Raw genomic sequence first — 25,813 nt, forward strand, 5'->3', positions numbered from 1 at the left:
AAGACAGACTGATGTCTCCTCTACAAGCTTTCTTGTTGACAACACTGCAGGCAGTGTGGTGGCTTCAGGCTTCACACTGCCAAGCTCCACCACCTGTGGCTCTGTTTCTTAGCCAGAGTTCATGACTGCAGTCTGTTGTTTCAGAGCTCTACCCCAATTCCTCCTCCTCCTCTTAAAAACCTTTCAGTTCTGTGTTGAAATTTATCATTTTGTTGTTTTCTCGTTCCTCCATGTAAATTGAGTGCTGTGGTATCCAAGAGAGCTGGAATTGAGACTGAGTTGGAATCACTGACCCTGCTGTTTGGCAAAAAAGTAGATATAAAGGAAGTTGCTATAAAAGAAACATTATTTGCTTTGCAAATAACAGCTGAATAGGGTTGTCTGTAATAGCTGTGTTGAGCAATAGAAAACAGCATTTCCAGAGGCTAACTCTGAATGTCCTAGGAAACAGATGGGGTACCTGTGTTTGGTAGTGAAATACAACGTGATAAGGGGAAAATATGAATTATATATGTTTACAGATTATTTGTATGATCACATTTTCTCTTACTGGTACCTAAAGGACAATCCTACATCTGCTTGGATTTTACCAGAATAGGAATTGACCTCAAACTTGGCTTCTCTCTCTTAATATATATAATTAAAATCAAAACAAGAAAGATTTGCTCTTTTCTGAGGAGCCAGAATTGCATAATATGGTTTTCCCGTTCTTGGTGCTAAACATTATTCAAATACGAGTTATAATTCACCCTGTTACCTTTTCTAAGCACCATCTCATCTGGTTGCTTTGAATTTAGTAGCAGTTATTTATGTGCTATTTACTTGTGAAAAAGGACAACTTTTTTTTTTTTTTTTATTCAAAACTAAAAAAAGCAGATTCACAACTTTAGTTGTTAATAATACCTTCTTAGGCCTCTCTTTGTAAAGGAATCCACAGTGCTTCCTACACATAGTCCATATACAGAAATTACTTTTTCCCCCATTGAAATGCAAATCTCCTGGGGTGGAGCATGGCAGTTTTTCATCAGCATATGGCCATATTATCCAGCCAGTCAGGGCAGGAGGTAAAGAGTAATACCATATCCTGGTGTGCAAGATACATTAGCAGTACTGCAATGGAGTTATTCAAGCAGAAGAAGTCATGGCTTCTAGTTTAGGATTTTACTGGTAATGACAGAAATGTACATGACATTATTCCATATGATACCTTTCCTAGATGCAGCACTTCTAGTATGACTGGGTTTTTAGACTGTAGCTCTTTACACTTAAGTTTAAATTTCCTTGTTTTAGCTTTGTGATCTTGCTACAAACTTGTCAAGCTTTCCATCTTTTGCATGCAGGTCTTACATTTTTCCAAGTTTCTCTCTCCTTATCATTATTTCAGATAATTTTTCTCCCAACTGTACTGGTTCATATCTCTTTTAAATGGAATTTGCTATTCTATATTGTCTATGTTTTTCACAACTTTAAACCCACTTATATTATTTACCTTGATGATGATCAGCTCAGCCTAACTCAGCATCCCTTGAAAATGTCATTAATGTGTTCCCAGCTGACAGACAACTCAAGAGCTGTAAGATTAATTAGTTACATATAATGGGTAAGGCAGGATGTAAAACACTTGGAGATCTGTGAGGACAGGGTGTCTGTAGTGGAAAAGCTGATATTGTTAACACTTGTTTGCCATTCTGGTACTTTATTCATCATTTCATTTGCTGTTGGTTTCAAGGTAGGATTGAGCACAGCTTTTGAAATAATAGTGCATTAGACCTCAATTCAGATCGAGTTAATTCCTCCATTCCTATGTTTTAGAGGTTTTCAGCTAGTATTCATTCTGAACGTTTAATCTAATTTGAGATTATCTTCTGAGTAAATTTTTGAAGGATTGACTGCTAGATCTTAATATCCACTGTCAAATCTTTATGGCAGAATCTGGTAGAAGTTATTATTAATTAATGTGAATGTAAACTCCATGTGTGTTTCAATCCTATACTATGCAAACTATTCTTCATGTAATGATGTGGAGCTTAATGGCAAGCACATAAATGTCTGTCATCTGAATTTCCCTATATAAGACCAGGCAGGCTGAAGCAAGTGCCTGCCCCAGCTCCAGGTGGAGAGAGGAACAGGATCAGGTAGTGGTTTACTGGACACAGTGGTGGACTTCCCGTGCCAGCAAGTGTGAGAGATCCTGAGGAAAGCAAAGTAAGAATGCTGAAATACTCAGCTTTCAGATCCTGTTTGATAGGAAGTGTTCAGAGGAGTGAAGAACAATTTCCCCTTTAACACCCTGTCAATTTGTCATCCTCCAATATGGCTCTGTCCACAAACAAGAGACAAACTTAAGTTTGTGAGAATACAGCAGAAATTATTCCTGCTCTGGAAACTTTTCAAAGCTATTGCTGAGCTGTGTGCTGGCAGGGGATTTAATGAGAAATGTGACTGTGCTCAGTGGCAGTGCTGCAGGTGAGACAGAGGCACGTGTGGGGGCTCCTCCTTGCCTAAGGAAGTGCAATAAAGTCCCTGCCCTGCTGTGCCAGGGGTAGCAGGCACAGTGCTCTGGTGGCAACCTGCAGGGAGCCTTCCCTGATAAATGCAGGCTAACAAATACATCTTCTTTGCATGGCAGAAATGGAGGGGGGAGGAGAAGAAAACACCAAATCTGGGTAAATGCTAACAGGTTTGCTGCTGTAAAGGGGAAAAAAAGCCTCAGACTATGTGCTTCCTTATGTCAGTTTTATAGTTTCTATATAATGCAATCAGCTGTGGACAAGACATGGCTCCCAACAAGCTGTTAAACACCACTGATATTTGTGGCAGGAAACACAGCTAATGAGCAGAGCTGGAGCTAGCTGAGCTGCACACTGTTAATTGATATTTCACTCCTCAGCTATTCCTCATTTGCTCTTCGTATGACAGAAGGTCAGAGCAGATTTCCTCACGGTTGTGGGTGAGGTCTCTGTGAGGGAGAATCCTGCACCAATGGACGTGCAGAGAAGCAGGTAAAGAAGTGGGACATGGTGGGCATCTGAGGCTGGCAGTCCTGAGGATAATTAGGGATGCAGCATGGCCAACCAAATGGTAAGAGAGAAATCAGGACTCAAAGAAATCACAGAGTCTAAACTGCTGGTTTTAACCTGCTTTTTGAGGGCTTGTATGTGGTGCCTAAGATTAACAAAGTTCAGGCCGTTTCCCTAAGTAGATAAAACCAGAAAATTACTGGAAAAAACAAGTGGAATAAAACTTGAGATTAACTGTTTTCAGAGCTCAGCTTTCAGGAAAACATTAAATACGAGATTTTTAATAGTGATGATAATTAGCAACCCTTTGAAGTCTATATCTGTGCTAGTAATTTGCTAAACTAAAGTTTATGATTCGTAACCTTAGTAAGAAAAACCCTGAGACTGCCGGCCGTGGTGTTTTGAATACATATTTTTAAACATGCCAGGACAAACAAAAGTAGGCCGTGGTTCATCTTCCTTTCTGGTTTCTGTGCACTTACACAGAATTTATTTCATTAGGTCTTTGGGCTCCAGGCGTTAATCTTAACAGGATTGGGAACATCTCCGTGAGTCCAGCCTTTCTCTGACCAGGAGAGGCAATTAATTCGTTAGAGCTTGAGGCTTTGACAATGTGAGTGTGTCTGTCTGCCCATCCCTGTGGCATCTTGTTTGGACTGCTCTGATTCTGTGCCCAGTAACTGTCATGGGTGCAATGAGAGGAGCTTGGCAGCTAATTATTACTGTTCAGACAGTTTTCTTCCTGAAGTGATATGTCTGAAGACTGTGCAAACTTAGGAAATTTTCATAGCCTTACCTTTAAAAACTATCTCCTGTTGTAGGACTTGGCACCACCAGTAAGGAAATGGTTTGTGTCTTCTGCAGCACAAGTTAGACTGGTCAGATGTGTTTGTGCTCTGGGGGGCAGGTAGAAGCAAGTGGCATCTTGTGGTTAGCTTAGTATTCACTGCCGTACTTTCACAGTATGCTAATTCTGATTGACACTAATTCTAATCAAACTAATTATAATCTAACTTCTCTTAGGATATCAAGATACTGTGTTTTAGAGGGAGGAATAAACATGTCCTATGTGTCCTGAACAAGATTTTATTCAGATTTCAATTTGAGGAGCCATTTTTGAGGGGCTATTCCACTGACAGAGGGAAATCTCTTTTGGGGTAGGAATGTTGTGGGTTGTCTGCCTTCTCAAAGTGTGGTGAGGCTCTTGCTTTGCAGAATCAGGAATACAAGGGACAACACTGTTAACCAAACCTTTGTCTAGGTTTCCATTGGAACAGATGACCCATGTGGATGTGATAGAGGGACCTTGTACAGGGGACCTGGATCACAGTTTTGGGGTTTGGAATTCAGATCTCCCAGAGGGCAGATGGACAGCTGGTCTGCAAGGAGAAGGAGCTGCCCTGTGGCCTCTGCTGTCCTTCATATGATAATGGATGCACTGCCAAAACAGGGGTTGGTGATTTGGAGAGTCCTGAGAAATCCCCTGCAAGGAGGAGGCTGTAAACATTTTGCTGGAGTTGCTCAATGCCTGTGATTAGGCTGTGGTTAAGCCACGTAAATGTTTGAATGAACTGTGGCTGTTAAACTGTGTGAACTAACCTGATTTGTGGTACTCTGAGCACAAGTCCCTGGGTTTTGTAAGGCACTGGCAGTTGTGGTGTCCTTTATTTATTTATTTTTTAAAAATCAATAAATCAATCAATGAAGAAGCTTTATTTAGAGGAACATCATGAAGGTGTTTTGTGTTTCATTTATACTGCTGCCTTCCCTCCTGTCCATGAAGAATTGGTTTTAGGATTCAGTCTTGCCCTTCAGCTTTGCCATGAACTGCAGACATGGATTACTATAAATCCATTTATCTCTATTAATATTAATACACAGATTTTTTTTTTTCTCTTTCCTGAAAGGGTAAGCAATTCTTCCTTCCTTCCTTCACCTTTTGAGGTAGGACATTTACGTGCAGAGCAGTGATTGCTGTCTTGGAAAGCTGCAACTCATGATTGATGCAGAATATTTGGGAGTGAAAACATCTTGTGAAAACACACAAAGTTCTTTCTCCACACTTTCTCCATGCATCTTGTTGACTGTCAGAAAGCAAGGCTCAAAACCATCTCTATTCACATATATAAATATGTATGTAAGGTAATAAATAATAAATACAGCTGAGTGCTGGTGTCAGAGGAAACAAAAATGGCTAAAAAAAAGATCAGAATTTCCTATTTTTAGTAGTTTTATTTAAAGATTGTTTCTAAAGCATAATCCTAAGGATGTAATTTTTTGGGGCAGTTTTTTTGTCTCAATGACGATCTACTGGAGGGATATAGTGGGACAGGAAACAACAGAAAATTGTTACCGGGTGATTAGGAAAGGGGACGGCAGAAAGCCAGGAGGTCACATTAAGGTGCAGAATCACACAGCTTGGTTTCATACGTGTGTTTTACTACCAGCAATAAACTAAAATGCACTCTCTGGTGGAAGCATACCATTTCAGGGATGAATGAAAGGCCTAATTGGATTATTTTATAAATTATGGAGCTAGCAGCTCTGCTTGTATTAAGCATTACTTCTGGCAGAGATAAAATTGTCAAAGTTTCTATCAACCATGGTGGTCTGAGAAGCTCTGTTAAATTTTTAGGATAATATATTTAATACTGTTCATGTTAGGTCATAGTTCTTTGCATATGTTGCATTATTTTTATCCTGAAATAGAAACTATTGCATATTATTTTGTTAGTTTGATATTTTGAAGATTGAATTCTTTTCTGTAAGATAGACTTTCCATTAGTGACTGGGTGTCCTGGGCTGACGTTTTGACCTTTCTGTGCTGCAGAGGAGCTTGAGGAGAAAACCTTGAAGTCACTGCAGGGAGAGGATTAAAGATTGTTTAATAATAGTATAAAGTAACCTAGATCACCAGTAGGCATTCCTTGTTTCACTCTCTCTAAGGAAAGGTCAGAGTTCTGCAGAAAGTTGCCTAGAGATAGCATAAAGAATCACAGTTAATGGACTGTGTGCTTTTGCTGTTTTCCTTCAGTGGTCACTAAATTAAATTTTCATAATAGCTTTTTTCTTTTCATTTTTAAACATAGTTCTGTAAGCGCTAGTAAAAAAATATACAACTGTCTAAACAGTTCTTACTGCAGAGACTTGCTCTGAGGTTATATTTGTAATTTGAAATACATTGCAAAAGTTCACAGAGCATGTGCAAATCAGGCCTAGGATTATAAATAGCAGGAGATAGCTGATGTGCTTTTGCATGTACCTTAGACCAAAGCTCAGAACAAAGGAAAGAACCAGGGGATTGTATTGTTCTTGCTTCTCTAGGGTAGGGGAGACTTGGCTGAGTTCTGATAGTAACTTTTGTAGGTGATATATGTGTAATATTATGTTTGGAACTGAATTGCAGATCCCTGAGGAGTCTGCTGTGAACAGACTCGTTGCTGATGTTGGTTGGGGTTGATTGCTTTATATTTTTTTCATCTTTCTGTGGTTTGAGGAGTATGGAAGTTATTCTGTCTCTCCCTGTTTATTTATTATGGTGTCTGCCCTTCAGTCTAGTCTGTTGCTTGGAATATGTGCTTACCAAGGTCTCTGATATTAGTTTTTTAAATATTATTATTTTCAGGATCCAACAAACCTGGATAAGTTCAATGTCTCAAACTTCTTTCATGTTAAGAACAACATAAAAGTAATTGATCCAGGTAAGGATGAATTGAAGATAGGCTGAGAAAACACTAACCCAGACATGCAAAATCTGCAGATGATGTTGTGGAATTGACTCTGTTTTCTGGAAGGACATCTCTCAGTGCTTAGCTTATTATGCTTATATCTGATTTTTGGGTTTTTTTTAATCTACTGTTAGGCAAGCAAGCATCTCTTTCTATTTACCCAATCAGAGTAAGTGAGTATTATCTCAGATATGGAATATCTAATATCCAGCAAACAATAAGCATACCAAGACAGAGGACAAATGAAACTTGTAAAAATTAAATATTAAATTATTAACTAAATCAAATTCCACAGTCCAGTTCAGCAACCTCCTCCCTCTACTGTCACATCTGATCTTGGGATTTTTGTATCACAGGCCTGGCCATTCAGTGAGGAGATGAAGGACAGAAGTTTATATTGTACCTAACTGTATTTTGTCTTTATTATTCTATAAAAGTTTTACAAGACTTGAATGGACATAGATAATTTCTAGTGGTTTCAAATAAACTTTCATTACAGTTGTATTGATTTTTTTTTTTTTTTGTACATCATATTGGCATTTATTTTGCTATATTTTGAGTTACACTATCGTTAGTGTTATGCATTGCTATTTGTCACTGTGTCTGGAGGAATATATATAGTTGCTAGATCTTTTTATTTAAAAAAAGTAGCATTAATATCTGGAAAAAATCTGTGTAGTTAGTTATGTAATAAACTGAAGGAGAACAAAATACAGTGTTTCTTTTAATTCTGAGTGATTTAACTTTGTCTTACCTAGATGAAGAAAAAGCAAAATTAGATCCATCTTACTACTTGAAAAATACAAATACAGAGACCCGAGAGACTTTACTGGAGCTTTATAAGGAATTCAAAGGCGATGATATTTTAGCAGCTACTATGAAGGCTCCTGAAAAGAAGAAAGTGGATAAGCTGAATGCAGTAAGTTGATTTAATTTGTAGTTTGGTACTGATTGACTTCTTCACAAATGGGAGTAGTTGTTTTTCTTCTTAGAGGCCGTATTGCTGTATAAACAAACACTGCTCCTTCTGTTTTCTCTCACACAGAAATTTGTCATAGATGAAAATATGAGAATCGTATCAGGATTCCTTAGACCTGCATAGTATGTGTCAGTGAGTTTCTGTTTGTTAAATCATTGCAAATGAACCTAAACATTTGAGAACTGAATCACAATAAGAAGGAAGAATCCTTATGATGTGGTTATGTATGTGTAGGCAGAAGCTTTTTCCCAGATTGGAATCTCTCACTTCGAGTTTGTTTATCATTGCTTCCTGCAATTATTGGCAGAGTGAGCACACCTTAAGGGTAGTGCAAGTGAATCATTTCTGGTGTGGACAAATACATAAATCATCCACAGCTGCTCCTCCATTTTCTTTTTCCACTGGAGTAGAGGGTTTAGTGAAATATTTTAAAGGATGTTCTTCCAGGTGCATGTTCACGGTTGGCAAGAGAAACAAGTCATCTGCATCTAGATTTCCTAGATCAAAAGCTGTTTGAAATGGACAAGAGAGAGTATTCTTCTGTCCTTTAATAATTCTGGGATGTGTGTGTCTACTTGCTTTGATTACACTTACAAGAAAACTAACAGCAGTGCAGCATACAGCTTTTAATGAGAGGGCTTAGAGACAGATTAGGGAGTGTATGTGAGTAGGATCACAAATGCCCCCTTTTTTGGGACATTGCAATGTTCAAATTTAAAAAAAAAAAAGTAAGGAGAAGAAAAAAGAAGGCAGAGGTAAGGATGAGCTCTACACATATTGGGAAGTTGGATTTTCAGCTTATGACATGGATGAGCATAGCTGTAAACTTGCTTAGGATGCAGTGAAACCTTAGGGAATGAGCAATGACCTGGCTGGACTCTTAACAGGCATTTCCCTGGAACTGCTAAACGTGTCTGTGGGTTTATTAGATCTTTGTAATTTACTACAAAATCCATGTGTGACGTTAACATTTCCCTTCTGCAGAATTACAGAGCTCAAAATAGACCTTGGGAACCGTAGGATGGTGCCTCTGCACACAGCAGGGCCAGCTGTGGCAGGGGCTGATTTGCTCTCCCCTGCAGTATCTGTGTGATTCACTGGATTTTCCTTCCACTCAGCAGCACTGGAACTTCTACAGATATTGTGGCGGAAACACTCCTTGCCTATCTCTACCCATGGACATACAAATAAATTCTGATAATAAAATCTTTGCATAGTGTTATATTAAACTGGAGTGGAAGCGTTAAGCCCCTTTGGCTCGGCACATGAGCAGCCTTAACTACAGTTTCATCAGAACAAATGTGGGCAACAGATGGAGAATTATCACTGCACTGGGTATTTGTTTCTTTCAGTAGGAGCTAGAGCAGAAAATTTGCCTTCAGAAGGATGGCATTTGTGTGTTTCTAATGCTTATATAGTATCTTTGGTAGATAAATTCTAAGATCTTGCTTTTTTCTCTGCAAACAGGCTCACTATTCCACTGGAGCTGTAAGTGCTTCCTTCACCTCCACTGCAATGGTGCCTGAAACTACCCACGAAGCAGGTACCAGAACAACCTACCTACAAAACATTGATTTATTTCTAAGTTTCAAAGTGGGCTCCTTAGCACACATACGTTTATGAGGGCTGAAGGACTGCAGTGGTAGTTGATTGGTGCTGATGCCATGGAAATGTGTTCCCTGACCAGATATATCCTTACTTTCCAGTGAGGTTGTTCTGAAAATACTGGAGCAATTACGATCAAGCTTTGTCTTTGAATGGCAGTTACTTCTTTTGAACCAAACTTAATGGGACATTTTCTATGCTTAGTGATGATAAATTGACTTATCCCTTTTTCTAAGTTAGGAATGAAATATTATCTCTCTTCAGATACCATATAAAACCTTTCCCACCTTTTTGGCCTACCCCAGTATTAGAGCAACAGCAAATTTTGTGATGGTGACTTTTGGTTTACTGCTTTTCACATGAAAATACATTCTAATACAAAAAAAATTTCCTTTTATTCTCCAGCCTAAACATATATGTATAAGATTTATTTAGTCTGGGTATTGGTTGAATAGCTGAGTCATTAGTATTTCCAGTTGAGAAAGTTGAGCACTAAAATTTAGATTGCACATACATAGGCAAAGATTGAACACATTGCTAAAACTATATTTACCAAATTCAGTTCCTTTACTTGATAAGTTACAGTGATTTGAAAGTGGCTGAGTACAGAAAATGGAATGGAAACATCATGGATTGATCCTTCTGTTTAACTTACCAGTAATGTCTCCAGTAACAGCTTCAGTTGTTTTCAGAACTGGGTAGGTCTCTGTATGTCAGCAGTTTGTGGTTGACTGATGACTACCTGCCTGGCTTCCAGGATTGACAAGAAACAATTTGGGTTCAAAGTAGCATTTGTGGTTGGTAGACGTTGCTTGAAAATTATAGTTTGTAATACTGAATGCTTTTGGGATTTAAAATACACATTATTTGGTTGGTTCTCAAAGAGTTGGTGGTTTACTGTAATGGAAAGTGTTTTGCACAGAGATTAATGCAAGGTTATCATAGATGGATTGCAGAGTAGGATCCCTCAAGACCAGTCCCACAGGAGAAGAGGTCAGACAGTAGATTCTATGAATTGGTTACTGATGATTTCTAAAGATTTCTAAAGAACAAACTTACAGAGATTAATTACTGTCTTTTGCTTTGATGCAGCTGCTATTGAAGAAGATACTGTGAGATACCAGTATGTGAAGAAGAAGGGATATGTGCGACTTCACACTAGTAAAGGAGACCTGAACTTGGAGCTGCACTGTGACATGGTACTGTGCCCCATAAGATATATTTCTGTAGATAGTAACCAGAATTAGAGCTGGCAATGGAAATGTTTAAATATATGTATAAATTCATTAACTGTATATATTTATACTATACGTGGAAGTATTCTCTGTGAGTAGTCCCATCATTTTAGTGTACTGCCTGCAATATGTCAAGGTACATGTTCAGAGCTTCAAAGGGTCAGGATTAATGACCCAAACAATGGATGGAAGAGAGCAAAGAGAAAGCAGAGCACAGTAAGGAGGGAATAATCCAAGCTTACACAGCAGCTTACTGACAGAACCAGGGCAAGAACCTCACTGAAACCAAGAGCAGTCTGTCAGTCTGAGTCCATGTAGTTAAGATCTCCACAAATGGTTAGATTTGTTTCTAAAGCCTACTCTTTATAGAACAAACCTAAATGAAAACCTTAGAATATGTTTTTGCTTCCTGTTGTCCCAGTTCTTAAACTTCAAGTTTTCAAACACCTTCTCTTTGCCATTAAGAGAAGTTGATTTTAAAAAACAACAGACTGGAGTTTTTTATAGTCTATACAGTCTGATTCTGGGGGAAATCAGTGGCTCTTAAAATAATAAACATAGCAAGACTTCTGATAGATGAATGAGTTGTGGCGATGGTGATGTCTTAGATGTCACTGCTTGGGTAGTGTGTTTGCTTATTTATTTGTACAGCCACTTCTATAAAAGGAAAGAAGTTTTCAAACCTTCGATGGTTTCCTGGGATTTTTGTCTCAGGATATTATAGGCCTGAAAGTTGGTATTTTAAGAAGTTGAAGGATGTGAATGGGGGTTTAAATGGTAAAACTTCTGTTTCTTGTGAGCCTCACAAAGCTTAAGGGCAGTGGTGCTGGGTAGGAGCTGGGATGCCTGGTGTGAAATCCAGATGTACTGGAAGAATGTATCCATTTTTGCATGCAAGGATGAAAAAGGAGCAAACAGCATAAGCCTTCTGGCTTTCCCTTCTCTTCCTTTCTCTCACATGAGTAAGAAGCAAGATATGTGTAAACATATCAAGCTAATCTCTGCAAACAACATGAGAATCTCCACAGCAGTGTATGGTGTTAGTAATTCTGTAGGTCTCTGTCATCCCTACAGGTGTTTTCCATGCTCTGAAATAGTAACACTGTAATAAGGCAAAAAGCAGAGGATGTGAGTACAGCAATATTTAGGGGAAGTGGCAGAACAAGCAGATTGCATTGAATAATTTGTTTTGCCATATGTTCTCAAACTGGCTCCTGGCTAAAGCAGGCTGACTGTAGCTATTCTTATCAGCATGGGCTTTTTGGCCACATGTGTGACCAGTGTCACTCAGTCCTGAGGACCCAGGCTTAATTGCTCATTATAAACTTCTTATATGATATCCATTGTGTTTCCTCTTTTTCCAGATGAATTCCTATTCATCCACCTTTCACACGCACAGTTTCCTCATGCACAGCCTGGAAAGTGTGCTCTGTTTTACACAGCCAGACACGCTCCAGTGCTGGCCTCCAGCCATCTGTGCCTTCATGTCAATTAAATCTGTGTGAATTTAGCAGACCTTTGGCACTGCAGAGGGGAAAAAGATGTATATTTAGAATAAATGGGAAAAACTTGCTGCTGTAGGGAGATTTTCACAGCATCCACCTTAGGTCATCATCCTAGGTCTGTGAAATCAGTTCTTTCCGGGAGGCACTTGTTTTTCTCCTTTTACTAAATAAAGAGTTTGTGCTTCTAACTTTGATTTTCCTGAGTCACACTGAGGTCAGCTAAGTGCAGACAGACAAACATCTTACAGACATATAGCACATACATAGGTTACAAACATATATACAAATCAGCTACAGTGACTCTATTGAGACTGCAAAGATCCTGGTAGAAAATGGGAAAGTGCCAAAATCTAAACATTGTTAAGCACTTCCGCTTCACCCTGCTTGTGAATATGCGTGGCAATAGTCTTAATTGTTCATATGCCAAATTTTTATCAGCTTTTCTGCCTTATCCAGTGCACAGGCTGGACCAGTCCTGAGAGCTAATTGGAGCTAATTTATATAAAGGATTTGGACTTCCTGTCAAAGCGTATAGTGTGGGTAAGGCCCTTAAATGCAATCAGGGGGAGCAAGACTGTACCATAATGCTCACTCAAATTAAACTGCACAGGGTTTTTTTAATTGCTGAAGGATATCCTGTGCTCTGGTCATTTTGGAAGGCACCCTGGCAGTGATCATAATTTCACAATACTGCAAATATATGATTGTGAAATGTTTAAGGAAGCTTGAGGATGAAGTTGCTATAAAAATATGACAGATAAATACCTGTGTCTGGTGGTAGGACTTGCAACATTTAAATTACATTTTTAAATAGTCTTATGGTTTAGATTTCAATACGTACTTTGAGGTGAAGTCCCCTCACTAAAATAGAGAGCAGCAAGTGACATACTTGCTCTCTTAGATGGTATGTGTACTGAGTCTCCAGCTACAACATCCTCTCTAACAAACATTTTTTTAAAACATATGAAACTCTTCTACTGGAACAATACAGCTTTGTTTGTTCTTAGTTTCTGTTGACAAGATCTCTCAAAGTTGAGAGTTGCAGCTCTTCCTGTAATAGCCTATTTTGATGAAAAAATATTAAATAAGCCATTACAACCATTCAGAGACCACTATATTTCATCCCTCCAATCCTATCACCAAATGAACAGATACTAGTAAAACATCAGCCAGTTATTTCCCAGACAGTGCCAATATCATGTTGATAGAAAGCAAGTAGAATGGAGGTTTAAATCAGAAAGAAAATGAGAGATTCAGGAAGACTGGAGAACCTCATCATGCCAGGAGGTCAAAGGATTTCTTCAGCACCTCACTTCTTTGCCACTGGAAATGGATAAGAAGTTTACAGGCTTCTGATCTTCAGAACAGTCCCTCACACAAAAGGAGAGATGATTTCAAAGAATAGGGGCTGGATTACACATTTACAGATCACAGGCATATTTAACAGGTCAGAGGGCCTAAAAAGATTAAAACATCGATGTTTGTAGAGTAACAGCTTCTTTGGAAAGCTACGCCAAGACATCATCATTAAGCAGAGTTTGCCAGACCCTAAAACCTCAAAAAGCATTTGTGGAGTGTCATGGAGCTTTGAAATCCATCTCACATTCTTCTTTGTTTTGCCATCTTGCCCTTAAACCTTAAAGTATTAAACCTGAGAGAGACAAGTGAATTTATTAAACCTTCCATGGCAGCTACAGATTAGTATTTGATTACAGCTCTGGAACTGTGCTCTTCTGATCACAGATCACAATTGCCTGAACACGTTTGCTGTTGGTATAACCAGATTGAGAATTGTGTCCCTTAGATGAACTGTGGCTTTCTTGCACTGAACCACCATAGGCAGCTGTTGTTGCCACCATCACCTGTCAGTGGCTCGGTCCCTCTCTCACACTGGGGAGTTGTTAGCAGGAAAGTGGAGCTGGCAGGGAGTGGTGTTTAGGTCTGGAGTAAACATTTCTCCTGCAGGAAATGTCATGGGCTTCTCACGATGAAAATCTTCCCGTTCTCTTGCAGTGGGCTTCATGGAGTTTTGGGTTTTCTTGTCCTTCTTGCTGTGAAACAAATGGAATGTGTTCATAGTTCATTTTGGACACTGAAACATTTACATGTTTCTTTCCATGGCTTGGAGGAGGAAACAGACACTTGCACCTGATAGACGGTTATTCCTGAAATAGTACCATTACATTTAGCTCTGAGTAAGGCCCCAAAAAGCCACACTTTTATTGTTGAGTTCTCTTTAATGTCATGGATAGGCTGAGTGCTACACATTGAAATGTAGGGGGTAAATTGAGTTTAAACCTTACCAAATCACTTCTTTATGGGCTCACGCATTAGAAGAGTTGCTGAATGAACAATTACAAGGTTGAAAATGCTCTATGTAACAGTACATAAATGGATTGAAGCAAAACAAAATCCACCTTGCATTTTAAAGGGGATCTATGTTAAGAAAATGGAAAGCTTCATTTGAAGCTTTAGGAATTTCCATCACTAGTTCTTGCCTCTCAATAGCAGAATTCTGGCATTTGTATGATAAGATGAAGGCTGTAGAATGCAATTTTAATTTGAGAGGAGTAAGCTTTTCATTATTTCTTACTTTGAAACATAGGGTTGATGAGCATATAGCAAGGCTCTGTAGTTTAATGCCACTACTACAGTTCATCCAATTTAGAGAGAAAAAAAAGAAAGAAAAGGGAAGTGGAATTAGCACAAGAAAAGAAGATGTGCGAATGACAGCTTCTTAATGCTTAGTGTGAAATTTCCCTTCAAGGTTTGTGCATATCCTCAAGGGATGGAGCATTTTGAAATTATTAGCTCTTCACATAGTAAAGCCTTTTTCCTTGCAGTCATGGCAACAACTCAGGAGCTCTCCCCTCTTTTCCAATCTCTGCACCTTGGCAACAGGAGTGCTGCAGGTTTTTCATCTCCTCCTGTTTGGCTCTTCGCTGCCCAGTACAGATTCTGAGTTAAGGTAACTTTTGCAAATGTAATGACCCATTGTAACCAATGAGAAAGAACAGCTGCAGACTGGGAAATCAGATAGGGACCTGGCTTGGTTGGTCCCACCCTTCAGTCTAGGGATGCAGCAGGAGAGATGAATTTTACCTGGCTTGGAGCCACCTTTGCTGGCAAAATGGAAACTGAAATTGGCTCGGATAAAATCTGCATTTATCTTAGGAGTTTGTAGTAAGCAGTCAGGGGTTTTTTTCTGTTTTGCTTTGGTTTTCTAAATTGTATATTCCTTTCTTCAGTGTTCTCCCAGTTTCATGATTTCACAGGCTTCTGTCACTGCTATTTTTGCAGGGTCATTCTTTGTAGCAGTCTCTTTAACTCTGAAATTTGTCTGCACATAGTAGCTGGTAGAGTATTGGTGTTTCCATGCTACTAAGTGTTTTAGCTAAATGGAGACTTAAACCTACTTAGAAAATCATTGGGCTGTGGCCCCATTAAATATATATATCTGTGAGCCAAGCAAAACATTTGTGACATCTTCTGGGATAAGTACTCTTCTAGATTCCTGTCTCAAAGCATTTATTAAAATTTTACTGCTTGTCTTGGGTGTGAATTTTCAGCAGTTGAAAGACAGTTATCTGGCATCTACAAAATAAATAGGGAGCACAGTTGGAGCAGGTGACTCATTTTTGGTATAAATAAAATTTTTCTTCTTAGTATTTGTCATTTGGAAAGTAAAGTGTCTTTAGTTGAAGGACATCATAGAGACATTGCATTCACTTATATGGTCCCACCCTGACCTAAGAAAAAGAGTCTTTCTCAGGGCTTTCCTTCCTTTGGTCAGAAAAGCCTTCCACAATTTTTAAATTTTCCTTTTTTGGTCTGTCACTGCATCATGCTGAGAAGATATTGCAGTAAGTTTAAAACATTGTATTCTGTCAGTGGATTTCAGATCATGTTAACAGGGTGACATTTTTCCTTTGGCTTCCTTAAGTATTGATCTAAGTCATAGTCAGCAGAATAAAATAGTTTAAGTAATTTCCTGCTTAATGTAGAAGGGATAAAGAGGGAAAAAACTAGCTGTTGCTGTTGAGGCCCTTTAAGGCAAAACCAGTCAGAACTAAAAAGAGAGCCTGGAGCACAGTCAGTGGTGAGAGAACAAGAAACCTCCTGCATTTCCAGGTGCCTTGGCCATCCCCTCCTCCTTCAGAAACGGTATGAGGCAAGTGGTGTGCAGGAAGTTTCTGAAGAAGGAGACAGCTTTGCATTCAGAGACTGGGAGTCTGGCATCTGCCACAAGATCTTATATCAAATAGCAAAGTCAGGCTTGTTTATGTGTATTTATATGTCATCAGTCTTTTTAGCTGGAACAAAGACTTCAAAGACTGGCTTTGCTGGTATGGTCAGTGCAGAACACAACTTCATTACTGAGAATCTGCACCTTCTCCATAATCCTCAAGCCTTTTTCTCCTGCTTTGGACAGGATGTTGCTTTAAAAAATCCCTGAAATGTGCTTGGCAGTGTGAGATTTGGCAAGAACATGATCTGCTTTGAATAAATCAGATAATCTGAGCCAGATATTCTAGATCTACAGCATGACTGAAACTGGAGTTTATTACTGATTGAATGCAAACCTTATTTGTGTCTACTAAAAAGCACTATAAAAGGTAGTGGTAATGTTGCTAAGGAACTGTTTACCTGCCAAATGTATCTCTGTGGTGCATGAGGTGACCATGGGAACCAATTTGGTGGCAATTATTTAAAGAAAACCTTGCAGTAAAATGACTATTGCATATATAATAAATATTCTCAAGTTGCATTTGAAAAGCTTATTTCTGGGAAAGGGTATAATAGCTAGAAATCCATTTAGAGAGAAGGTTCAGCACAGGTCTTGCATAAAAAATACATTACTAGAGCCAGTTTTTTGATGTATATTTAAGAAATCATGTTTGGGAAATAAATAGGGAATCTGTTTTGGGTTATCAACTTTGTGCAAATTTAAAATTATTTGCTGTCCATTCTTAGGGGACTCAGTCTTTTGCCTGGTTTCATTTTTTGTCAAAAATTAATTACAAGTTGCTGTATTCCCCCTCAAGAACTTAATAACTGTGTCTCCTTCTCCAAAGAGTGCTTGGCTCTCTTGAGATAAAGTGCCTTAGGCTAAAAGCTGCTGATTCCATTTCTGATTCATAAAGAAATTATTCGTAAATAAACTTATTTTTATCCTTACTGACATTTTCCACAAGTAATAGCTAATAGCAAAACACTAGGATCAAGGCTATTATGATATTGTCTTATAAAGGAAGCATGTGCTGCACAAGTGATTCTTCAGGGGTTGAATTTTACTAGAAAAATCAAGTACAAAGATTATTTTAAAGTATATATGTTGAATTAAAAAAAAAAAATCCACATTTACTCTAAACATTGAAACTGTCAGAAAACCTCCTGTTACTTGATAGAGTTTTTATGGAATATAGTTACTTATGAGGTGCCCTCAGGATGCCATCAAAATACATGTCTTGGTGACATTCTACCATAAAGCCGTTATGGTACCATTACCATTTAACTCAGTAATCAATTCTGTAGGAAATCTGAAATAATGGCTGGTGTAAGATTAAAATTTGCTAATTTTTTCACTTGTGACCCAGCTGACAACTGTCATCTGAGTAGAATAATTAAGAAGCTATCAATATAGAGAATTTATAATGACAGGTAAAGTTTGTTTGGAAAATTAAGAGACATTTCAAGGTAAATAAAGAGGGGTGAGACAGGTGAGAAAATACAGCAAACTGAAGTTCTGTGGGGTTCTGGATGAATACTTGTATGGACTGGCTTTTCAAGAGGTGGAGATTATTTCATCCTTAAATTATCGTAATCAGGCTGGCCTTGGGTTTGTTTTTTTTTTTTTTTCTTTTAAGTCACTTCAGGTTGCATGGCTCAGTCTCTGTCTCTCAGCAGCTCTGAGACCAAGAGTGATGTCACAGCAGTGCAATGTGAATTGGTGCCTTTCACAAAGACAAGTCCTATGTGTCCTCACTTGCAGCTCATGCTGGGGCTTTACTTGCCAGCACATCCAGCAATAAGGATATTTTTAAGGCCTGTAAGAACTCAGTTAGATGTGTTCTTTTGTAACACTGAAATAGACTTCTGCACATAATCCACAGTGGGGCTGGAAAACATGCCCAAGTATAGAAAACAGGCTGTTTCTGTACTCGTGTTTGTATGTCTGAAGGTATTTTAGTATTGCAGAGAAGAGAATACATACAATTATAGTGGAAGGATGATTTGGTGGAAAGTAGAGTTTTTCAGAAGGTACTGTTTGAATGTCTTGGCTCATAAATTCACCAAATAACTTTAATTTGCACTGTAAAAGTGAATTAAAAGTTGGCAATATATTTAGCGCTTTTTTTTTTATTCAGAATTTTGAAAACTATTTGGGTTTTTTTATTTTTCTTGTGATCCAGTGACTTGGGTCACACCCATTGTAACTTCAAAGTGATGAAGAAAACCAAATGCTTCTCTCCCAGTTAGCTTCAATGTGCTCACTTTGAAATGGTGGAGCAGAGAAGTCAGTTTTTTTCTCCTCTGGTAAATTAATATTTTCAGTGGTAGAAACCCCCCTGTGGAACAGGACTGTGATGCAGTGCTGGAGCTCAGTTACTTGCAAGTATCTGAGCTTACCTGTGTTCACCATCGTGATGTCAACTGAGAACTCCCATTTTCTGAGCTAATGTTCAACACTTCTTTGTGCTAATTGGAAGGTCAGGGTTTAATTTATTTAACATAGTGTGTCTCTCCAGTGTACCTTAAAAGAAGGTGTATTTCAGGCTTTTTCTGGAGACAGAGCCTCTGAGCTCTCCAAGTCCTCCATGTTTGTTTCTATTTAAAAAGTGATTCTTGTAAGCACTGTAATGATTATTTAAAGGTTGTGCTTCATTAAAACTTCCAATTGTCTTTCAGACACCCCGAACATGTGAAAACTTTATCAAATTGTGCAAGAAGAACTATTATGATGGAACAATTTTTCACCGATCAATTCGGAATTTTGTGGTGAGTATTAAAAAACTCAAAATATCCCTCATATTTAACTTATCTCAGCTTTAGGTTCTTCCATGCATGACAACTTGCAATGGATGTTTATTAAATATACTATCAGAATGAGGGCTGTCCTAACGTATGCTGTCTGTATTTATGGGTATTACTAACAATTGTCTCTGACTAACGTTGTCACTCGGAACATCACTGCATTCAGCACCCAGACAAAGCCTTAAGGAGTCATTGCCTTGGCTCTTGTTATCTTCCCCAAGATGTGGGTGGGTGGTTAATGAACAGAAGGAGGGAGAGGGAAATGGTAATTTGGATAAATAATACTGTGGCCTGTTGAAATCCCATTCAGATGAAACTTTAGCAAGCATCTGAATTTCTGTTTCAGGTTGTGGTACTTGGATATTATCATCCTTTCCTAGTGTGCTCCAGCACAGGGTGCCAGAGCAGCTTTTGTTCCAGAACTGTGCCTTTGGTAGTCAAAGATTTTTATTTACAGAGTTACAGTGCAGGCAGCTTAGGATATTGTAGCTGCCCTGTAACTTCCTTTAGGAAGAATTAGCAACCTGATCCTGAATGCAGAGCACATCTCACAAGGAACATCACTGGATGTTACATTCTGACCTGTCATCCTACAAAAAGCTTTTTTTCTTTTGACAGCACTGTATATCTCAGTTCATAGTTAGACTCACAACTAAAATTGTGCGTGTGTGCTATTAATTTGGAACTGATTGTGTCACGCTCCCTCCACTGGCATTAAAACACTGAATATTATTTCTGTAGATACTGCAAGTACAGTGATTATTGCACTGTTTTGTTACTGAAAGATGAGTTTCACGTGAGGATTTTTCCTACTGGAGGTAATGAGTGGGATACAGATTCATATACAAAAATTATTCCATATTCTCCCTTTTCTTGCCTTCCCATCATGTGAAGGGTTGGTAGCAAAATGTAAAGCCTTTTCAGTTCTAAATGCAGTGCATCATCAGTTAAAAAGCAGATTCTGATTCAGTACATAATAAAAAGGATGATCTGGTTAACCCATTTGAGATTGGTTATTTTCCCTATTTACCCATAAAAGACCTATTATTTTTATAAAACTGCCATTCTGCTTATGGATAAGCAGTGTCAGGGATGGCAGCCAGCTGATAAATAAGCTCCAAATAAGTAGTAATGGTTTCCTTGTTGCTGACTTGCTAACATGACACAATATAGAAAGCAAACAATTGAGCAGAATTGGCTTTTATGGTTTGTATTTGGTGTCTTTCCCATGGTTGCATATGTAACACTGATTTAATTTTAATTCTACAGATCCAAGGAGGTGATCCAACTGGAACAGGAACAGGTAAGGTTGAGTTTGAATCAAGTAAGTTGTTCTCACTTTATGGACTATGTTGTTACATTTACTTCCAGACAATTTAAAATTAAAATTCTCTAAATGATGATATGTAGTACATTGTGTTTACTTCAGAACAGAGGTTTCATTGATACATTTTTATGACCTTGTTGACTGTGTTCAGAATTTTATCTGATATATTCTCAGTCTAAAGCTTGGGCACTCTTCCATGAGGAACTCTTGCAGTTTTTGCTTCCTTTTTCCTTCAGAAAATAAAATAATGAAAATTATAATGACTTTACAGCTGGTCTTCCAGGGCAAAGAACAAAGGAGGAAACACAGTCATGCAAAGTTAGTTTCAAATTTAGTGTTAATGAAATTCTTGAGACCTACCTTGGAATTGGTGATTGGCCAGACACCATCTGTTCTCCCAGCTAGCTGACTTGTAAAGCCCAAGCTGCTCTTTTTCTAACTTTTAGGGATCACTGCTACAAAATTCTTCCTCCTGTTCTTTCTCTCTTGGTTGGAGATCTGGGAACAGTCATAGCAGGAATGGTCAGGAGGCAGAACAGCTGAAGGGTGTCAGAGCATCAGCCACCACAGTAGATAGGTCATGTAATACCTCTGCTCACTGCTGTAAATTTGCACATTTTCCTCCTACACCTTCTATCTGACACTTGTGGCTGTCACCAGCATTCCCAGTTCCTCACCTGCTTAAATACTTTGGCTCTATTTACTTTGTAAATTATGTTAGTGTGAATTGCCCAACAGCTTTTCTTGTAGTGTATGTGATAATCAATAGTTGCAGGATTTAAGACTAGTTAAAGGTTCAGTGTTTCGATGGCAAAAACCCATTAACAAGAATTGTTACCGTCTATGCTTGGACTGTCAAATGTGATTTGTTTTTTTTATACAGAAAGTTTTGGTTCAAGTCCCAAAAGACATAATTAGGAATATCTTTTGAAATAAGAAATTAAAGAGGTGTCAGGAAATGGGAGAGATTTAATAGGTTGACTCAGACATCTCTCACCCTTGCCAGGGTGGAGTTCAGATCCTGCTGTGGAATGAAAATTACCTTGCTTGTATCTCTGCTGTTTCTGTTTGTGCAATTGGCAGAAGTGCTGTAAGACAGCAGAGTTAGCAGGGGCAGAGGACTGGCATCACTGCTGCACTGAAGGGCAAGGCTCAGCTCCACTGGCTTTACCAGTAGGAAATCAAATGCTGATAAGCACATAGGATGAAAATCCTCCTACATATATTCTTTCACTTAAAAAAAGGAGTCTGATGACCTCTAGTATTTTCCATCTTGTCTTCTCCTTGTCATTCTTAATTAAATATGAATATATCGCAGGAGAGATGTCTCATAAACATCTGTCAGGACTATTAAAGTTGTAATGAACAGCATGCACTCAAATAGACACGAGTCTTGCAGATTTTTAGAGACTGGCTGTAATTACTATAGAGTCCAAATGGTGCAAATTACTTCTTTGCACCTGAATGGCTTTTATTTTTTGAAGACAGTTGAATTTTATATGTCTTTACCTAATTGCTTGTTGAGTATGATAATATCTCAAGAAAATCTAAATGGAGAACCTAGTGGGCTGTAGATTGCTCTTGAACTGTCATGCCTTTGTGTTTAATACTTCAGTGAAGCTGCTTAGACAGTTCACAGAGTGCAAGTAGTCTGTCAGGATTTATTCCTGACTACTGGATAGATCCAGGGCACTTGACTATGAGGCAGAAATTCCACTTGTGTGTCTCGAGCTCTAAGAAGGTGGCCAGACCTGAGGCTTGATGTTCCCTTAGCAGCCAGAGGAGGGTTCAGCTCAGCAGCACTGCTCGAGCAAGGCAGATGGATTGATGCTCTCCTGGGCTCCCATGCTGTAAAAATGTTGGTCCATTGGTTTGTGCATTATTAATGTGATCGCAGGCATTCACTTTAGGAAGGCTTTGGAGTAAAGCACTGGGATTCAGTACAAAGTACTTTTTTGCCTGTGGCCTGTTTGCAATTTGCAGGATAAATTCCCTTTTTTTATTTCTTCTGCTGGAATGGATTTCAGTTTGTTTTTTTTACTCACTGCTTCTTAGAAGGGAAAAAAAAAGATGCGCTTTTGAAAGCTAAAAGAAGTCTGTAAGATTAAATGGGCTTTAGAAATAAACTTGACTTCTGTAATATCAGAGAAGCATATGAGAACAGAACAGGGCTTTTTTCACAGATACTTCAGTTGGCAATAGGGAGGACTGTATGGGGGGGTTACCCTTTAAATGTCAATATTATTAACTGTTTCTATTAGAGCCTTTTGTAGGAAGACTTCGGAACAAAAAGAACATACTTTGTTTCCTCATCCACACAGAAACTTCTGCTTTAACTGATGATTTCTAGCTGAGAGATTTGGCCTTTTTGTTTGTTTTTTGAATTGAAATACCTTTTCTAAACTGATACATGGAAGATGCATTATGCCTCTATATTTTCTTCCTCTATTTATTTAATTATTCCTGTTCATTAATTCAGGAACTAGAACAGACTTGTTAGAATATTTTCCCACCATTTGGTTTCTGTCATTTGACATTCATCCCCTGTGTCAGGGTGTCAGGTTTATGGTTGCAGCCCCCAGATACTGAGATGATCACCCACTCCATTACTAACTAAGCCCAGGACCGTTCATCTTCTGGGTGGATTTGGGCACAATTAGTACAACGTGACAGAAGGTTACTTGTCATACATATACAGATTGTAACTGTGCTTTGGCTCACCTGGATTAAGTATGCTTGTGTTTTGGAAATAGCTCACAGAGGTAAATGCCAAGCTGGCTGTCACTGACCGTCCTCTCCCGTGGCTGCTCCAGCTGAACTGTTCTCTCTTGCTTTGTTGTTTGTTATTCAGCTCCCCAGTATGTCCTTTTTGAGTCTCTTTTGGACTGTCGTAAAAGTAGATGTGACCCAGCAGACACGTGAAGGGCAGCTAATTCCTGGTACTGAGCAGTTAACCTTGGAATGGAGAAGGGTGGAAATTAGCATTATGGCACCTGGGAGTTGAGATACCACCCTGGGAAGAGTGGGGAATAGAGTTTTACCTTAGCACAGCTGTCAGACCTGCACTGCCAGAGCAGTCAGATACTCAGTCCTGCAAGGCTGACACTGCTTCCGAGGACCAGACTCATTTTCCTACAGCCTTCACCTTAATGTTTCATAAGACTACTGGGAGAAATTTTATTGTGGTGCGGCAGCTTATTTCTTCTGTAACAAAATAACCACCCATAGAGGCAGTATACAGAGCAATAAGCTGAGTCATGGTCATTCTTTGTAATGATTAATTATTTGAAAATGAATTTTAGATTTGTAATGTATCTCTTTTCCTGCTGTTCATAGCAAGTAAGTGGTTGAACATTGTGAGTAATTCTAACTCACGGTCGTGCAAGTGGAGCAGCTGCTCTCTATTTTCAGTGTTCCAAATAATAGAAGAAAATTTGCCTGTAGAAAAAATAGGTTTAATATCCTAACCCTTTTGTATGAAAAAAGGAAAACTATATGCAAAGCATCACATTTTCAAAGCAACACAGGCTTTTTTCAGCTACTCTTTCTTGCAACCTGTTGGAAGGTCTCATGAATCAGCCTGTGATTTATGAATCCAGAAGGGCACAAAGGAGGCACATAATAGCTGTAAAAGTCCAGGATGAAATACCACCAGTAGATGGGAATTGCATTTTGTTTGGCAGCAAGAAGAGCTCCTCTGAAATAACAAAGGACTCTGAACAAACCTGATCAATGCAATGTGATTTCCTAAGATGGAAATTCTTAAACTGTACCAGTTTTAGAGCCCCTTTTGCATGATTGAAGCTCAGCAAAAAGACAAGAGAAAGACCTTTTTATCTAGAATATACTCCTTTTAATCTACAGCCCCTCTGCAAATCTACTGTCAGGTTTGTGGGGTTGAATACCATGTCCTTTTATCTGAGAGAAGCGCTTATTGCCTGAGCTAAGGCTTTCATATTTGCAAAATTATTCCAGAATCTCACTTGGAAAGCTCTACAGAAGTGTCAGATGTTATTATGTACCTCGTTGTTCCAAATGACAAGAAGAAAATTACAGAAAGTAAGCCATCATTTTTGTGAATCAGAACCCTCCTACTTCCTTACCAGTGCTTAGCAATTTTTAAGCCAGCAAAAGGAAGGATTTATTTAAAATCACAACTGTCATGAATGATGATTCCCAGCCCACACCTGGCTTTTGGAATGCTACATTTCTGAAGCTTTAGATGCATCTCTCAGCGCTTTTGTAAGAAAGTTATAAAAAAAAAAATTTATACACTTTTAGTAGGAACAAAGACTAGCAAAGTTCAAAAGACAATCTGAAAATGTGGCTTTTTTCTGTGTAGTTGCTAATGTGTGATTGCTTCAGATGTCAGTTTAGATCTGCTCACCTGTTTACTATCAGCACATGATGCAGATACAAGACTGAATAACTAACCTTGCTTCAATGCAAGCTAAATATATCTTGCCACTCTGGATTGCCACAGAAATTATTAATGTTCTTTTCTAAGAGCTGTGTGGTCTGTTTCATTTAATCTCTGCGTGAGAATGAGTTAAACACATTCTTTAATTTAAGAGAATTTTTTAAACTGGAGAATGTGTGGAATTGTGTCCCAGCTTTCTGCAGCTTTGAATCATGTGTATCTTAGTAGGCATGTGATTTTTATTTTACAGAAGTGTACAAAAAGTCTTTCTAGCTCCTGAAGGCATTGACACTGTACAGATTAAATGCTGTTGAATGGCAGTGTATTTTCTGTGGCTGATCACAAGTACATTTCCAGCTTTGTGCAAGCAGGAGATTCCCATGTGCAGGCTCTAATTATTCCCAGCACCAATCCAGCCAGTGGCAGTACGTGCTGGAGCCATGGCTGCTGCTGTGTGAATTGATTTTTAGCACAGAAGCCCACAGAATTCTTTCCCATCACTTTTGTAATAGGATCTCAGAAGCATTTGCAAGTCCAGTAGGCACACAGCTCCACTTCAACAGAAGATAAGCTGAGAAGGAGGTGAAGTGATAGGCAGTGCTGCCAGCCGTGAATCCAACACCCGGAGTCAATTCATGCTTTCCGTGGGCTTTGCTTGTAGGCTGGTACATCAGCACTGGGCTGAGGGGTTTGCATCATCATGACTCCAAATATAGGCAGCAGAGATCTGTGTGCACTCTGAGGAAGATTTGGGCAGTGTCAGGAGGAGCCTTCTTGCTTTGTGGCACATAACATGAAAAGGCTGGAGCCAGACACTGCCATGCTCCCACCTCCTCTGTGTGCACCCATTCTGCTTTCAGAAAATGTACAGCCACACCTCCCAACTGTGTTGAGAATAAACACAGTAAAGTCTGCTAGATACTTGCAAAAACCTCATAATTATTAGTAGGTTTGGAACC

General features: G+C 38.8%; 1 protein-coding gene across 2 annotated transcripts in view; it reads left to right on the forward strand.

Annotated features, from left to right (window-relative positions):
- Positions 1-25,813, forward strand: part of PPIL2 (peptidylprolyl isomerase like 2) — a 63,838-nt gene that overhangs the window by 19,769 nt on the left and 18,256 nt on the right. For both annotated transcript variants that reach the window (XM_056504014.1, XM_056504015.1), the window contains exons 9-14: positions 6,646-6,721; positions 7,507-7,667; positions 9,195-9,270; positions 10,425-10,531; positions 18,982-19,071; positions 20,377-20,410. In XM_056504014.1, coding sequence (XP_056359989.1) covers positions 6,646-6,721; positions 7,507-7,667; positions 9,195-9,270; positions 10,425-10,531; positions 18,982-19,071; positions 20,377-20,410 — 544 coding nt within the window. The remainder of the gene's footprint in view (positions 1-6,645; positions 6,722-7,506; positions 7,668-9,194; positions 9,271-10,424; positions 10,532-18,981; positions 19,072-20,376; positions 20,411-25,813) is intronic.

Source organism: Oenanthe melanoleuca, chromosome 15, assembly GCF_029582105.1.
Source record: "Oenanthe melanoleuca isolate GR-GAL-2019-014 chromosome 15, OMel1.0, whole genome shotgun sequence".
Classification (NCBI taxonomy): Eukaryota; Metazoa; Chordata; class Aves; order Passeriformes; family Muscicapidae; genus Oenanthe; species Oenanthe melanoleuca.